General features: G+C 44.5%; 1 protein-coding gene across 2 annotated transcripts in view; it reads left to right on the top strand.

Moving 5' to 3' along the window:
• Window positions 1-371: 371 nt before the first annotated feature.
• Window positions 372-18,253, top strand: part of CASS4 (Cas scaffold protein family member 4) — a 47,333-nt gene continuing 29,451 nt past the window's right edge. The window contains exons 1-2 of one of the 2 annotated variants that reach the window (XM_029221976.1): window positions 372-390; window positions 2,376-2,577. In XM_029221976.1, the coding sequence (XP_029077809.1) occupies window positions 2,542-2,577 (36 nt within the window). In that variant the 5' untranslated portion in view covers window positions 372-390; window positions 2,376-2,541. Of the gene's footprint in view, window positions 391-2,329; window positions 2,578-18,253 lie in introns of those variants that run through there. The other variant, XM_029221975.1, reaches the window with a different exon arrangement.

The following is an 18,253-nucleotide window of genomic DNA, read 5'->3' as shown; positions in this document are numbered from 1 at the left end:
TTTTAATAAGACATGCAAATTACAGCATTCTAATCTGTATAGGGACCTTTGAGGTCAGCCCTTCAGTATAGGGAAGAATTACTGTCTGGAGTTTGAGAAGGTGATAGGAACCGTCCAAATTTGAATTGGTGTGAAATCTGTCTGTTGTCTTTTTTTGTGTGTGTGGTACGCAGGCCTCTCACTGCTGTGGCTTCTCCCATTGCGGAGCACAGGCTCCGGACGCGCAGGCTCAGCGGCCGTGGCTCACGGGCCCAGCCGCTCCGCGGCATGTGGGATCTTCGCGGACCGGGGCACGAACCCGTGTCCCCTGCATCGGCAGGCGGACTCTCAACCACTGCGCCACCAGGGAAGCCCTCTTGTCTTTTTTTGTTCATCACTGTGTGACCTTGAGTGAGTATGTCCATCCTTTCTTTTTACTTTTTTTTCAAATATATACGAAAGTCAGTAATACAGTAGAAACAATGGTTGCCAGGGGCGGGGGGGAGAGGAGAACAAGGAATGACAGCTGATGGGTATGGGCTTTCTCATTGGGGTGACGAAAACGTTCTGGAATTAGTGGTGATGGTTGCATAACTCTGAATATACTAAAAACTGAATCGTACTTTTGTGGTATGTGAATTCTGTCTTAATAAAGCTGTTATTTTTTAAATTCAGTATCAGCAGTACAGTGCAGTGGATCCCCATGGACTCATCACTCAGACTCCCCAATCTTCAACTCATGCCCAGTATCGTTCTACCTATACCGCTATCTACTTTCCCCTTGAATTATTTTGAATTTTCAAATTTTATCTGTAAATATTTCAGTATATATCTCTGAGAGATAAGGACTTTTTAAAATGCAATCATAACATTTTTCCGTCTCAATATATATGTGGAAACATTGAATCTTGGTTTAATAAATTCCCACTCTGGAAACATGAACCTCAGCCTTAGCTGGACAGTGCTTGCCTCTTCCTCATCTGAGGTGCTACGTGGCCCATGGCCGCCGACACAGAGGAGCTGCTAGAGCCAGAAGAAAAAGCAGGAGGGAAGAGGTGCACCCAAGAGAAACACCCAGATTCACATTTAACAACATGGAAATCACCTGCTATTTTGCAGTGGCCTTTGCCTCACAAATATCACCTGTTATATGCATTGCAGTGGTACTACTTTAATGATTTGTCTCATCTGTAAAGACTAACAGGATAAAATACTTCTGTTAGTCCAGGGTCTATACGGCTCTGCCCCAGCTTCTCGTACCTTGCCTTCCTCGTGAAGCCTTCCCTAAATTACTCCCCCACTCTCCCATCTCTGTCCTACTGGTAACAATTTAAAATATAGGTCCTGGGGACTTCCCTAGTGGTCAGGTGGCTAAGACTCTACACTCCCAATGCAGGGGGCCCAGGTTCAATCCCTGGTCAGGGAACTAGATCCCACATGCCACAACTAAGAGTTTGCATGCTGCAACTAAAAGATCCTGCATGCTGCAACTAAGACCTGACACAGCTAAATAAATATTTTTGAAAAGAAATAAATAAATAAAATAGTCTCAGCCAGAAGTCAGTCAGCTATTTCCACCTGTAAATCCTTCCTGGTGCTCAGACTTGTAGGGGCTACATGTGGGATAGCCAGCAGACAAGACAGTAAGTGCTGTAATCACAGGAGAACGATGAGAGAGACAGCCCATTGGAGGTGGAAGCTGAGCCCCGCTGGGAAGGATGGGTACCAGTTTGTTTATGTGAAATAAAAGTGTGAACATGCCTAGCAAGGAATCTGCTCTCCTGTAGGTCCTCTCTGGATGTTTAGTCTGAACTTAAGGAAAGTGGAAAGACTTAGCAAGTCATCCCGAACTGTGTGAACTAGTGTGGCATCAAGTGGGTGGGTCAGTGAGATTTGAGAGATAATGTATTGATAAGTACTCAGCATAACCCTGCTGCAGAGCCAGCACTCAAAGACCAGGGGGTGAGTATGGGGGTCAGAGCAGGGGGAAGCGGAAGAGTGCACCTGACGGGAAAGATTCGGGACGAGGTCCCTTGGGCACGCCCCCCACCCCTGCTGGACTTGTTTTCTCCGGCTGTTGCAGGGTAAGTTTTAGGGGGCAGGAAGGAAGAAACACTGACCGTTATCACAAATTTGTCCTGGCGGCCTCTAATCAGAGAAATATGCTTGGTCTGTCCAGGGGGAGTTGTTCCACAACGTTCAAGGGATGAGAATGCCGTGCGTTCTTAAGTAGGAACTTCACCCTGTAAAGCAGAAGACTTTTTTTTTTTCGTTTTGCGGTTTCTTGTAGCAAATGTGTGACAATTTATACTTATAGACATCACACATTGAGGAGTGAGTGTGGCCTGGATTTCTGGTCTCCCTTCCTTCACCTCTTTTCTTCTCACCCTTTCCAGAATGTTTGCCTGCTGGGAGAATCATTCTGACAATTTCCTGTGCTGTCAGCTCCATAGAATTCAGTTTCTGAGAACCAGCCAGAGGCATGCAGTGACATTGCGTAACCACCTCTGAAGTCAGAGATATCAGCCGTGGAGCTCAAAGGAGCCGTTTCACACCAGCAACATGAAAGGAGCTAGCATCACGGACGGGGCGCCCAAGGTGAGTGGCGGGGCTGTGTGCAGAGGCAGACGGAGCAGCCTGTTTGGGTTATAAGGACAGCGGGCCGATTTCAGGGCTGAGTTTCTGATGAAGTCAAAGATGAATACCAGTAACATCTAAGTTTGAGAGGAGTAAGTTTCACGTGAGTTTACGTATAGAAACTATATGTGCCGTAAAGCTCCTGACCAGTCTGACTCAGAGATGGTTGCAAATTACTTTCTAGCAAAACCCAGTTTACGCGGTTGATAACACAACCCATCCCTTTGTGTCCATTCACCTTCTAACAAACTTCTGAGCGAGACATGGGTCTCTGCCCCAGCCCTGAGTCCTCAGCGGGTCTTCCTCATGCTGTTTTCACGTTACCTTCTGTACTGACATGCATGAGTGGAGCTCAAGTCTGTGACAGGAATCAAAAAGGATTTGCTGTTTAGAATGTTGAAATGGCTGCTAAAAGAAAACTGCTTGGACACAAGGAAAAGTGAAGGTCAGGGTTATTTTGCTACATCTTTTTAAAATTTTAAGTAGAACAGGAAAACAAAATGAAACAATTATGAAATGGGGAGCTTGCTTATATGATTAAATAGGTGTTATTTATTATTATAATAACAATAGGTGTCACTGGTGGAATGTACAGCTGAATAACCCATGACAGTCTCTCTTATGTAGATTGCTACCCTAGAATTTTGTACCTGACTATTTTCTTTGAAAAATTTTAAACCATTGGGAAAATAGAAAAAAATTCAGTAAGCCTGTGTATATCCTTTACCTAGATTCACCGATTCCTGGCACTTTGTCACATTTGTATGCATCTATTTGTATATATTTAGACACAGGCTACAATCACATTTTCCAAAAATCCAAAAACATCCTTTCTAGCTTTTTTGGCTGTTATTATTTCTTTGCATGTTTATTTGTTTTTTTTTCCAACCCAGGACTCATTCCAGGATCACACATTTTGTTTGTTAGGTCTCTGTCATCCTTAATCTAGAACAGTCCACTACTTTTTTTTTTTTTTTTTACATCTTTATTTGAGTATAATTGCTTTACAATGGTGTATTAGTTTCTGCTTTATAACAAAGTGAATCAGCTATACATATACATATATCCCTATATCTCTTCCCTCTTGCGTCTCCTTCCTTCCCACCCTCCCTAACCCACCCCTCTAGGTGGTCACAAAGCACCGAGCTGATCTCCCTGTGCTATGCGGCTGCTTCCCACTAGCTATCTATTTTACGTTTGGTAGTGTATATATGTCCATGCCACTCTCTCACTTCGTCCCAGCTTACCCTTCCCCCTCCCCATATCCTCAAGTCCATTCTATAGTAGGTCTGTGTCTTTATTCCTGTCTTACCCCTAGGTTCTTCATCAGTCTACTACTTTTTTATTTCTTTCATAAAACTGACATTCTCTACGGATATCCAGATTTTTTAACGATTTATCCTTTTTTTTTTTTTTTTGCCAATAAATAAATAAATTTATTTATTAAAAAAAAAAAGTAATAGTCCAATTTTAAAATGGACAAAGAACTTGAATAGACAGTTTTCCGAAGAAGATATACAACTGGACAACAGGTCCATGAAAAGGTGCTCAACATCACTAATCATTACTAATCATTACGGAAATGCAAATCAAAACCATAATGAGATATCACCTCATGCTTGTTAGAATGGCCATCATCAAAAAGACAAACTTAATAATTTTTCTTCTCAAGTCAGCCAAACAGGGTTCCTAGAATGCGTGTAGGTTATAAGTGATCTTCTATCCTTTTTTTTTAATGGACCACTTATTCTGCCCAATTTCTATAGCACTTTACAATGTGTAATTGTAACATGTATATGTGTAATTAACATGTATATATACATATAGCATATATTTGATAGTCCCAGCATCCCCATGAATTTCTATTATTGATATTATACAGATAATAACAGCTGACCCTTACTGTCGATCTGTCAGACCTGGTGCTGAGTGCTATTCTTGCTTTTTCTCATTACATCCTCTCGACATCTCCATAAGGTAGACATGTTACTCTTATCCCCATTTGACAGATGAGGAAAGTAGGGTTCACTGACTTGCCAAGGTCATTTGCTAGTAAGTGGAATGCCAGGAGCCAAACCCAGACAGACTGACGCAGACCCAGACTTAACCAGCTCACTATATGCTGACCCTTAGGCCAGAGGTCTGCAGTCTTTTCATAAAGAGCCAGCTAGTATTTTATGCTCTGTGGTCCACCTCTGATCTCTGGTGCATATTCTTGTTTTTATTTTTTATTTCTGGCTGCACCTCGGGTTTCGGGATCTTAGTTCCCGGACCAGGGATCAAACCTGGCCCCCTGCTGTGGAAGATCAAAGTCCTAACCACTGGACTGCCAGGGAAGTCCCTCTGGTGCATATTCTTTTTTGTTTTTACAACCCTTTAAAAATATGAAATCATTCTTAACTCTTGGACTGGTCCTGTGGATTTGGCCCACAGGCCCTAGTTTGCCGACCCAAGTCTTAGATGAATGATGTCTCAGCTCGTACGGGTGCACCCCCTACCCAGTTACAGCAGCACCAGGGCGAGAACCCAAATCTTCCATTCCTAGCACAGAGGCAACCTCAGTTCATGCTTTCTTGGGTATCCCTACAGAACTGCCAATGCACATATAAGATAATATGATTTTTTTAAAAGGTTTTTCAAGAACAGGAGCAGTAACTGAACAACTGTTGAGCTTCTTGTCTTTTACAGTGAACAGTACATATTAGAGCTCCATCTGTTTTAGCACCACTGACCTACCTCAGTATTTTCAATGCCTACGTTGTCATTTAGGTGCTTTTGATTAAAAGGTAACACAGTGCTTGAAGGAGTCATACCATGTGAGTGGTTCTCAGCATTGGTGCATCTGACTTTAAAGCAACCCTAACTTTCAGTTAGGGGCACCCAGACTCCTTTCATGCCCCGAGGTCAGCCTGTGTACGTCAGGTGGTGAACTGTGCCTGCCTTTCAGGCTGTTCCCCAGTGTTGCTGCTTGACAAACAACCAAGAGTTCCTCGTCAGTAGAATTTCACCTTTGTGCACAGCGGATTTTGTGTAATTGTCTGACTTTTATTAGGTTTCCGCAAACTGTCTTACAAAATGAAGAGAAAACTAAACAATAAACATGGTGGTATTAGAGCTAGGAAACACCGGTCTCAAACAGTGTAATTGCAAAAGGTAGAGACCGTTGTGTGTTGCTAAGGTGGTAAATCCAACATCTCATTGGACTGTAGCTGATTGACTCCATGTTCAACTCCATTCATGAAAATTAGGAAAATTAGGTCTGAAAGACAAGGTGAATAACTGGTTTTACTATATGTAAGTCCTTGCTTTGGATTTTTGGTTGTTTCAAAAGTGCCTTATTTATGAAAATAGAGTCTGCATGTATTTTAGTGATTCGGTCCCGTTTGTTGCACATTGTGTTTACTTCTGAGCGTATGTGTCTGTGTGTGCATGCACATGTCCACACCATTAGAGGTGATGCTGAAAATAGCAACTTTGTGTACAGGCGTCTTTGTCTCCCTGGAGTGAATGGCCAGGAATTGAAAGAGGAATCCTGGGTCAAATAAGTATGGTATTTTGTTTTCCATCACTTTCTGAGAACTTCTAAAATTTGAAAACTTAGTTTCCATAGTATTTTCTCTACATTCTATATTTTCTCTCTTTTATAAATAGAGCCATAGGCTGTTTTGCTCACTTGGTTTTCTGAAGGGAGTTTTCAAATCAAGTGTCTTTACCATGTTACTGAAGGGTGGATGTTCCAGAGCACTGATCAAAATAATATTTATGTTTTAAGAACGTTTAAACGTCCTGAAATGTTCTCAACATTTCAGATTCAGCTTCAGTTAAAAAGCAAACATCCTGTGGTCCTCTTCCATCTCAACTCTGAGTGGAATGGTTCTAGATTCACTCAAGGAGGGTCTAGGTAAAGACTTAGAATAAAAAAAAAAAATCACCAACACGCCCAGGGTTAGTTTAGACCCTGACAGGCTGCAGTGGCATTGGATGACTCTGCCGCTCGCCAAGACTCTCTGCCCTGGTGCTTCTGGGCAAGAACGCTCGGTGAGGCTTTGTTTGTGAATGAGGAGCAATTTCAGGCTCTCCTTGTACCTTTAAAGCTCTCAGATGGTAAGCAAGACACTTTCAACTCAGTCTTTGTCAAAGAAGGGCAAGTGTGATCACGGCAGGGAACTCACCATCACCCACCAGGCCCTGCCGCGTGCCACTCCCACCAGCTCCCACCACCTCAGTTCCTTCCCCTTCTCCCCTGCTGTTCCCGACCTGGGAATGCTCCTCTCTCCCTGTGGCTTGACCACTGGGTCCTCCCCTCAAGCATCTCCCCATCCAGAGGCCTCTCTGGACCACCCTGTCTAAACCACCTCCCTTTCCCACACCCATCCCATCATTCTTATCATCCGTCTCAGCCTCACTTAACAAGATTGGAAATTGTCTTGCCTTTGTTTCGCCCTTTGGAAGGTCAGCTCCATGAGGGACAGATCTGGCCTTTCTTATTCAGTGCTGCATCTTTAGTGCCTATAGCAATGCCTGTACATAGTAGGTGTTCAAGAAACACTTTGGTCGGTGTGCGTGTGTGAATGAATGGGAGGTTACCTGGAGTGCAGATAGAGAGCCCTTGCAACATGGCCACGAGGACAAGAATAGTACTTCCTGCTTACCAGATGTCTGGGAACAGAGGTCACCCCTGACTCTCAGCTCTTCTAACCCCTACCTGGCCCCATCCTGACCCGCCTCTCAACCTAGATGCTTGAGAATTACCCGCCTCGTTCTCCCACGGTGAGATGTTGCCTTAGATCTGAGCCTGTGCAATTGAAGTCACGGCCACAAGGACCTGTGGTCTCCCTCTGACCTCATCCAGCAGCCTCATCCCTTCACCTGCCTCCCAAAGCAAAACAAGTAACCACAGCACCCAGCTTGAAAACACAACTCATGGTCCACTGTTTAGCCTCTCACCCAAGACAGAATCATTGAGCTCTGGGGGTTTGGGCGATCAACACAGAGCCGACATTCCCGTGGGATCAGACAGTTGGTAAATAAGTAAATGGACACAGTGATCTCAGGTGCTGACAACTGCCCTAAAGCAAAGAAAACAGGGCTTCCCAGTGGCGCAGTGGTTAAGAATCTGCCTGCCAATGCAGGAGACACGGGTTCAAGCCCTGGGCTGGGAAGATCCCACATGCCGCGGAGCAACTAAGCCCATGCTCCACAACTACTGAGCCTGTTGCTCTAGAGCCTGAGAACCACAACTACTGAGCCCAAGTGCCACAACTACTGAGGCCATGTGCCACAACTACTGAAGCATGTGTGCCTAGAGCCCGTGCTCTGCAACAAGAGAATCCACAGCAATGAGAAAAGCCTGCACACTGCAACAAGGAGTAGCCCCCGCTCGCCGCAACTAGAGAAAGCCCCCGCGCAGCAACGAAGACCCAACGCTGCTATAAATAAATAAATAAATTTATTTATATTTTTAAAATTAGTATAAAAATTAAAAAAAAATAAAAAACAGGGTGACCTGATAGAAGTGATCCACAGAAAGGGCCTCTCTGGAAACCAGAATGATGGGAAAAGCTTTCCAGGCAGAGGGAACAGCAAATGCAAGGGCAGGAATGAATTCAGCAGAGCAGAGCATCCATGAAAACGCCAGTGGTCAGAGCAGAGTTAACAAGGGTAGAAAGTTTCAGAAACAAGATTTGAGGGGTAAGCAGGGTCTGTTCACATAGGGCCTCGTCGATGCTGTAAGAACTTTGAAGTGCATTCTAACTGCAGAATGCACTCTAACTGCATTCAAACTGCTACTTTACACAAGCCACTGGCCTGTGTAAAGTAGGAGATAACATGGGCTGATTTACGTCTTTTAAGACATCTTAAGGCTGCCGTGCACACACAGACAGTCAGTAGGAAAGAGCAGAAGTGGGGAGGTGAATCAGGAGACAGGGCCAGGGCTTCATTTTCCATTTTGGATGGTACCATGCTGTTCTCAACGCACATGGAGAAGAACCGTTTGCTCTGTCTTTTGAAAAAAATAAAACGTTTGGTGTTTGAGAGTGTCAGGAGATGTGATCAGAAAGAACAGTAAGTAAAGGTATAAATAGCTTTTATTGAGGTACATGTGCTATATGCTTTATTTTTTTAAGAAACGGATGTTTATTTTCCACCAACTTTATTTCCATTTTCTTTCATTCATTCCACAAATATATTGAGCCAGACGCTGCTCTAAATGCCACAGAAGACAAAAGTCATCACTTTTCTCAATATTTAATAAACTGTCATTAGCGTTAAAAGTCCATTACCTTCTATTATTCTTTCCCCTGTTCGATAACCTTTATTCTCTCTTTTTTTTATATAAATTTATTTTTTTCTCTTTATTTATTTTTGGCTGTGTCGGGTCTTCGTTGCTGTGCGCGGGCTTTCTCTAGTTGCAGCGAGCGGGAGCTACTCTTGGTTGCGATGCGCGGGCTTCTCACTGCGGTGGCTTCTCGTTGCGGAGCACGGGCTCTAGGCACGTGGGCTCAGCAGTTGTGGCTCGTGGGCTCTAGAGCGCAGGCTCAGTAGTTGTGGCGCACAGGCTCAGTTGCTCCTTGGCATGTGGGATCTTCCCGGACCACGGCTCGAACCAGTGTCCCCTGCGTTGGCAGGTGGATTCTTAAACACTGTGCCACCAGGGGAGTCCATAACCTTTATTCTCTTAACATTGTATTTGCTATAGAGCTCACTTTGTGGGGGGGGGAGGGTTGCAGAAAAAAGGCCAGACAGAACACCAACTGCTTATACTACAAGTTAAAAATGTTGCCAGGAGACTTTTCAAAGGAGAGTGGCCTGCATGATAATGGAATGAGGAAGCGACCTTAGAAATGTGTGTGGTCATGTTGGAACTGTGATGACTCAGGGGGGAAATGACAAGAGCCTGGAGGGGAAATAACTTCAAAGGAGGAAGGTGGGAGGCTGGTAACAAAGAAAAAAAAAAGATACCACTACAAGTGATATTCGAAGACTCCAACATGAGTTGCAAAAAGGGGAAATAAGTATTTTTGGAATCATTTCCAAACGTATTGCCCATAAACCATGTGTTTATTGGAATGGAAGAGGGCTCCTGTGTGCACATGGCAAGGACAGAGATAGGAACAAGAAGGCGGAGTGTGCGTCTGCGCCTGGGACGGCATCTCCTGGCTCTTTGCGGGGAGGCTTTGCCAGCTCTTAAAACTCCTCTAGGAAATGTTATTCCTGGTCAAGTCTGGGCTCTGCATCGGGCCCACTCACTCCAGGGTGAATCGATTGTTCTTTTTCTTTAGACCCTTGCTTCTCCTTAGAATCAGGAGCAGTTTTGTTTGTTACACGTTTGTTAACAGGCAGCTTGTCTTTTGGGGCTTGGAGGGGGTGAGAATTGGGGTAAGAAAGCAGTAGGGTGCCTCTCCCTTGGAGACGCTTGCCATCTAGTTAACAAAAAGTAAAACGGGCCTGTGGAATGTTCTCTTGGGTTCAGAATTTAAACTCAGAGGAGGCTGAAAGGAAACGAGAGTCAATTACTAATAGCGAGAATGTCAAGTTGCTTCTGTCCTACACGGATGTTTCCCAACATGGAGGGGATCAACAGCCCTGGGGAAAGCAACAGGGACAGTTACAAAGCACATTCTCTATAACCTTCCTTGTGGTGCTAGCGATGGGTTTATCTGTGGCTCATTATTGACAACAAAATGAATAAACCCAGTGAACTGGAATAAATGCCCACCAACAGACTGAGAGAAGAACTTAAAGAACAGGTGGCTCGTTGCTTTCCTAACACCCCCAAAAATGACCCTAACAAATGGAGAATTCGGTGAACAAGTATGAACTTCCACATTTCTCTGTGATCCAGTAAACAGCTTGGACCAGTTTTGAATTCTTCCTGATCAATCAAATGGAAAATAATCACACCCTGCAGGGACTTTGACCTCATTCATGCAAGATGATTTTAGGTGTGGTACACAGATAGAACATTTCTTAATGTTAGCTCTGTATTTTAATGTGCATTGGAAAAACCTAAAACTAGCTCATCAAACTTGTAATTTCATAGGTCATATTGCTTTGGGAGACTGGTTTTTTTTTTATTGGCTTAATTTAATATTTTCCTTGAAGTTAAAAATGTACAGACAGCACATGGATATGACAGGAAGCATGCAGTTAATAGACACACGAAGTTTAAGAAACACAGTCTTAGACAAAGCTTTCTCCTAATTGGGGGTGGTATAATTGCTTCAGACCAATCAAAGGACACGAAACACCTTCTTTCGTCTCCATGCCTTTGATCCCCTTTACGCTTCAAAACAAGAAAAAGGGAAGGAAGGAAAAGATGAGAAAGGAAAGGATCCCACCTGTCCTGTTCTTTAATCCCTCTGATGGCTTTCATGAAGTAGGAGATAAGAGCAAGACGAAACCATGCAAAGTGCAGGGGGTTGCGGCTGGATGGGAACCCTACACTTTCAGATGAGGATACTGAGGCCCAGGAAAATTCTCAACTACTTGCCCTCCTCCCTCCATGTGTTTCTCACAAGAGAGGGCTGAATTCTCAACCACTTACCTTGGCCCAACATTGCTCTCAACTCCTCTTTTCCCCAAACCAAGTATCTGAAACAAGAATTCAGAGACTTGTCTAGCAAGGAGTGAACTTGGAGGTGGGGATGGGGTTTGGGGGACGGATGAATAAATATGCTTGATCTCTAGGGCACTACAAGCTACAGAAACGGTTTGGTATAACATGGACCTGTCTTGGGCCACATCCAAAAATATCAATTACTTAGAAGACCGGGGAGATCTTTATTGCTGCATCATTTCAACCCTGGGCTTAGACTAACAGAACCTTGTTCACCTTCCTCCCACCAGCACACGTTGTCAGACATACAGTAGGTGCTTAATAAATAACTGTCAAATCAGTGAAACACGAAAAGTGCATTTTAGCAAGGGTCCCATGAATAGGGGAAGTATATTCAAACAATATACCTTCCAGTAGGACCCAAACCTATTGGAAACCACAGTATTCAGACATCAGGGAAGCAAATGTTTCATTTCCATTGGGATTTTTTGGGAATTTTTTCCTGACCACAGCCTCTTTCTCAAAGTCTCCTTAGTCGGCAGTGCCTTCTGCGGCTACCCAAGTCCCCGTGGCGAGAGGCCTTTTCATCTGAACCATTAGGAAGAATTCAAAGCTGGAAGGATCAGAGTTCAACGTTATGGAGAAATCAGTTAAGGTTTGTGCGTGCTCACAGACTAAGCCATGGTCAGGATCATTTTTAGAGGTGTTGGGAAAACAAGGAATCCTTCTTTTATTTACGTTTTTCTTTTTCTCTTATATCCCTTCTCATTTCCAAGTTCACCAGGTTTATTCCCTTCTTAGTCCCCAGTGCCCACAGCTAAGCCAGAGACAATGGCTATTTGCATCCAGATGGGTGGAAAGGAACCGATGTGTTATGTAACCAGCCCCTACCTTTCCCACCCATGGCTGTTGGTTTCAGCCCAGATCTCTCACCCCACCCCCGGTAGGGACAGCTGCAGAAAGAGCAGTGCTCAGGCACAAGTGTTCTAGACCCCAAACCTCACAGCATGCCAGCACCAACTACTACAGGAGTTCCTTTCTGAAGTGATTTCTGCCAGTGTTTTCCAGGGTATGGACTAATCACCTTTAAAAATAATTTCTTTAAAGGATCAAGACGAAGGTGACCGTGAGTATCTGAGTTTCTCTCCCCTGGAATCCATTTCCTGCAAGAGTTCAATTGCTTAGGACTCAGAGTGAACTGTGTAAATGCATCCATTACTTGTTATTCTGCATTTTTTCCACTAAGTTAAGGAAGTAGGTAATGATGTTTCCCAAGCAACTATCCCATCAGTGGAAATTATCAGAAGTTGTTTTATGTCCCACGTTTTGAAGCAAAAAAGAGAGAAATTGAATTTTGTTTAGAAAGCTCTATTCTACTCAGTTAAGTTTTTGGTTTTTTTCGTTTGTTTTTTTCTCTTTTTTTTGCAGTACGCGGGCCTCTCACTGCTGTGGCCTCTCCCGTTGCGGAGCACAGGCTCCGGACGCGCAGGCTCAGCGGCCATGGCTCACGGGCCCAGCCGCTCCGCGGCACGTGGGATCTTCCCAGACCGGGGCACAAACCCGTGCCCCCTGCATCGGCAGGCGGACTCTCAACCACTGCGCCACCAGGGAAGCCCTAAGTTTTTTTTTTTAAAGCTTAAAGTTGACTCTAAATATAAAAGTAATCTGGAAAAAGGCATTTCAGTATCTCAGTTAAATGACTTCAGATCACTTTCTACACATTGTGGAGCCTTTTAGTCCAGAACTTTTCAACTTTTTCAGGAGCGGAGCTGAAACTAAAACTCAGTTATTTTCTAGCCTATCTGGCAAATTAATATTAACCACAAGAAAGACAGCAGTTTTCCCTCAGCCTCTCTCATTTAACTGCTTTGCTAAGTTTTTTATAAAAATAGCTCCAAGAGAAGCAACTCTTCTTTATGCTGTGGGATGATGCAAGAAATTACTTAGCTGTCACCTCATTTAAAAAAAAATTCTAAGTATTTCTGAAAATGAAATGCAGATCATTGCAGCCGAGCTGTGTCAAGTTCTACAGCACCATGTTAGGCATGACACAGTAAAAGGAAATAATTTAATATAGTTGCAAATCTTAAGGCAAGTTCTGGTTGTGAAATATACCATTTTGCTATGTTAAGTGACTCGGTTCCCTGTAACTTGTGGAATTTTACTTTTCAATGTAAATGTGGCTATGGAAAGCTACTGAAATTCATGAAAGGAAAGAAAAGTTAACTTAGAGAAGAGAAAGAGGAGGAGGCCTGATGGCCTGGTGGCCCATCTCAGCTGCAGACCTCATAATACAGTTCCACGTGGAAGGAAAGCAGCAAGTGGTTATCCCAACGCCTTCCCCAATGTTACGCGAGTGCAAGGCACAGCTGCCGTGTCCTGCGGCTGCTGGTCCTAATTTCTGGTCTTGGGAACAGTCCCCTCATGGGGGCCCCTCCCACCTGGCCCAGGTGTTTGTGCCCAGGACCATGTCATTCTGCAGCTGACCACAGGGGAGGGGGCGTAGTGGTGGCAAAGGCACCCAGCCTCTCCTGTTTACCTGGAGACTTATTCGATGCCTCTCTAACTTACCTGGGCCAGGCCAGAAAAACCCTTAAAGCTTCACCCCACCTAAACTTCTGTGATTCTTAACACACCTACCGTTAGACCCTGTTGCCTTTAAGTGGTAGGTTTTTGTTGCCTTCTCTGGATGTCGTCTGTGGCCCTACTCTCAAGGAGCTGGGGAGAAAGAAACACAAAATCAGCTGGTTCTCAACAACTGTCCAAGCACTTCTCAGCATTTTTCATGCTGTAAAGGGTCCTCTGATGGATGGGCAATGAGAGTCCCATCAATAGTGTGAGTTATCCTGGAAGTACACAAAGGGTTTCCCCAGATGCCAGATGCTTTTGTGTGGCAAACTGCTTTGGGCTGAGATGAAGACCGACTGGGTCAAGGTTCCCTCCTATCAAATCTGGGAGTAGAACAAGCCTAAGTGATCATGGCAAGCAGGAGCTCAAGTTCACCAACGCAGAAGCAATTCTCTTCTAATAGAACAGAATCTTCTTTAAACACTAGATTTTTATATTGAAAAAGCAAAACACGTACATATGGCTTTAAAATTTCAAACTGTACCAATGAACATGGACTGAAAGCATGTTTTCCTTTAATCCCAGAGCTCTATAGTTTCCTGGTCTCCGGTTCAGCTAGCCAGAGGGGGGCTTATGATGACTTATGTCATCTTCCAGAAAGATGCTGTACTCATAAAAGCATACATGGGGACATACTGTCTGCACAGTTTCTCATCTTGCTTTTTAAAATATTAATCCTTGGGAATTCCCTGGTGGTCCAGTGGTTAGGACTCCACACTTTCACTGCCCAGGGCCCAGGTTCAATCCCTGGTCAGGGAACTAAGATCCCACAAGCCACGTGATGTGGCCAAAAAAAAAATTAATACTCTATTTTAGAGAATGTTCCACTTCGGCTCATTTAAACTCTACCCCATTATTTCTAATGGCTGTATAGTATTCCATTACACAAATGTGTCATTATTTACCAGTAATTACATTGAAGCCATTTCCCAAATTCTTAATGGAGAATCTAATTCTGATCCTCTAACCATACAACTTACCCGACTGAGATAAAAATGTTTTTATCAGCTTACCATGCCTCTCTCCAGAGGCACACTTTGTCATTTGCTCATCCATCGAAATGCACATGCCATCTCACGAAGGATAGCATGCTAAGCACCATGATTTGTAGGCTAAAAGGGCAGACTCCAGGGTCAGAACTGCCTGTCTTGGTTCTATTCGCTGCCCTCCGAGCAACCTTGGGCTAACTCACTCACCCTCTCTGCGCCTTAACTTTTCATCTCTTAAATGGGACATTAGTAACAGTCCCTGCTTTATGGGATTGTGACTATCAAGTGAGATAGTCAATGCTAATTACTTACCCCAGTGCCTGGAACAGAGTTGAAAAGCTGTGAGCAACCCTTATTAATGAGGCATTGGCTACATAGAGAACAACAATACAAACGTGACTCAATATGCATCCGAAAGGTTAGACAGGATTTTTTTTCTCTTTGATTAATTATGGGAACTTAACATCAGTTGACACATACAGTGTGTAAGAAGCCTGCGTTGTAAGTGGGGAGCCTTCCCAGACAGCCCTTGCTGTGACTCCTTAAAGCCTATTGAGCCCTCCTTATCTCTCCCCAGATTGCCTTGCAGAATGCTGTCACCCATCCACATCTCTCATTAAAAACTGTCATGTGGATACTTTGTTTCTTCCTCAGGGTTGTCCCCCTTCCTCTGTCTTTCTTCCCTTTTTGGAGAATGTGGGTGGGAAAGGGAAAATGGAGGTGGTGAGGGGATTTTTCTCATGCTCTTAGAAATTTTCTTTCTCTCTCTCTTCTCTCGATTTTGTTTAACGTAATGCGCTTTAAAATATGATGGAAAGTAAACATTCACGAGCCAACAGATAGCACCATTCTCTCTGCTTTGATCTTTCTAAGCCTATCTATGTATTTATATAATATGAAATACTTCCAAGTACATTGAAGGAGAGACCTTTGTCTTTAAAGATGATCAAAGAGCTTTCTCCGTTCTGCATTTACTCCTATGTTCTGAGTCTGGGCTCAGCAGCCTCATAAAAGATGTATTAGAGAATATCTCATTGATCTCAAAGGAAAAGTTCCTACATCCAGGGAAAACCTTCATGAACTTCAGGGGTTCACATTTCCCATACATCACAGGATTTGAAATATTTACAGTGCATGCATTTTTAAAAAATTGTGGCTTATGTATAACTATTCTCTCTCATAGCCCTCAGAGGGGGAGTATCAATCATTCCATCACCTTCCCCTAAAACTAACTACTACTTCCAAGAATTCTTGGAAGTAAGTCATGGAATCTGTGAGAAGGAAGCTAAAATGCTAAACATGGATGCTTTTCAAAGAAGGATTTTAGTAGAAGAAGAATGCCCGTCTTGTTAATGGGGTTCCACGATGTCGTACAGAGCAGGGACCCAGCAACGGCTTTCTGCTCAGGGTTCCTTCCATATTTATGATCTCTATCTCTTCCTGTCTGGGACACTTATTTATTTACTGCTTCCTGCTGTGAGCTGGTGACCCTGTGGTATGATTTACCTTCCCAAGGAAATGAAGATTTTCTGGCTACTTTAATGGAAAACATTCCAGGATCTCTACTCTCCTATCCCCTGGCCACTAACTCTGTCATTTCAAGAATACAAGAGTCTGGGGGTGGGGGGAACACTTGTGGAGGATAAAGCGTGGAAGAAGCAGGATTGGGTTGTGATGCTGATCTGACCCTTGTGAAAGGAAAGAGGGGAGCAAGCAGGGGAGGGTAGAGAGAGCCTCAGACTGTGAGCATTTTGCACACAGTCTTGGATAACATAATGGGGGTGGTGGTGACGGGGTGCTTCAGAACAGATTGCCCATTAGAGGAGTCCTGCACTGGGCAGAAATGCTCCAGCCCCCGCTTGTTAACTTCCAGTTTGCAAAGGAAACCAGTGTGGGGCCTCTAAGAGCCCAGCAGTGGGCAGGACTCAGCCGCAGAGTACTTCATTTGGCCCAAGTAGTCATCTTTTGAAATCTGCCTGAGCGTGCCGCAGTCTCCACCACTCCCAAACGTCTGACACCTGGCCTGCCTCCCTGACATAATACTGCTTGCCCGGCTCCTATGACCATCTGGGTTTGCCTCTCCTGCCCATAGATGTCACTAACCCAGCTCCTTCTAAGTTTACATGCATCTAGACTTTAGCAGGTTAGAGTAGGAAATGACTTGGACTTGGGGAGGCTGTGCACTGAATTGACAACAGCAGGCTTCAGAGTCCGACAGACTCGATTTTGAATCCCCACTCTACTGACTGCTGCTGTGTGACCTTAACCTCTCCTAGTCTCGGGCACCATAAAGCTCTAAAATGAGGCCAACACAGCAAGTGAGCCCCCCACCCCCACCCCATCCAGCTCGAACACTGAGTTTCTGCAGCTTTGCTCTTTCAAGTGAACTGAAGAAAAGTGGAAAGTAAAGCAGGAAGGCAAGCCAGGCTCTTGGAGAGCCAGCATGGGGCAGTCACTGAGGACCTGTGCCCACCCTCCCGGCCCAGAGAGGGGATGACCATCCTGGCAGTGGGAATGATGCAGAAGCCCAAAAAGAGGCTTCAGCAGGTGGCATTTCTACAGGCTCATCTAATGTGGTTCTGCTTAGAACTGTAGCTGCTGGCTCTTCGCATCACTGCAGAAGACAAAGTATGAGAACCAAACCTGTCTCCCTGCATCTTACTTCCCTTGGTCCACAGCGCGCCTCTCTTCCCTTCTCTGGCAGTTACAATCCTGCCCTTCTTTCAAGACTCACCTCAGGGTTGCCCGCAATCCCTCGCCAACTCCTCTTGGCAGCGCTCCTAGAGCCAACTGCCACCCTCATCTGAGCCTCAGGCATCTCCCGCCTGGACTGGATCACTGGCTTTGGCTTCACACTGGCTCCGTGGAATCCCCTTTCCACCCAGCAATCAGAGATAAACATCAACCAATATGGAAACCAAGCCCCAGGTTTTTGTTTACTTCTCTCCAGACAACCTGGTCATCTTTCAGTTTCCCCGACTCACAATGCACTTCGCATAGACACACAAATTCACTCCCTCCCTCCCTCACCCACTTTTCTTCCTCTGCCTGGATGATTTTTCCCCCTTTCTTGATCTGACTAACTTCTACTCACTCCCAGATTGCAACTTCCATGGCCCGTTTCTCAAGGGAACATTCCCTAAGCCCTCATCCATCCCCACTTCCCAACTGCACTCATAATTCCTCATAAATGTCTATATCTTCCTTCATTGCACTTAAGAGAAGTAGAAACCCTACGTTTATTTCTGATGTGACTGGAATGTGTCTCCTCTGCTAGGACGTACACCGGCGTGAGATCAGGAACTGTTCACCACTGTATCTCTAGCAGAGTGCTGGGCATATAATCGACGCTCAATGCAATCTTGATGTATGAATGATTGAATGAATGAATGAATGAAGCTAGCTAATTACTCCCATGACTCATTGCTGATTCAGTATAGATTAGCACATTGCATCTGGC

Source organism: Monodon monoceros, unplaced genomic scaffold (genome assembly GCF_005190385.1).
Source record: "Monodon monoceros isolate NGI ecotype Baffin Bay Population unplaced genomic scaffold, NGI_Narwhal_1 Super_Scaffold_13, whole genome shotgun sequence".
Lineage (NCBI taxonomy): Eukaryota > Metazoa > Chordata > Mammalia > Artiodactyla > Monodontidae > Monodon > Monodon monoceros.
Note: the sequence above shows the minus strand (reverse complement) of the source record. Positions and strands in the feature narration are given on the sequence as shown.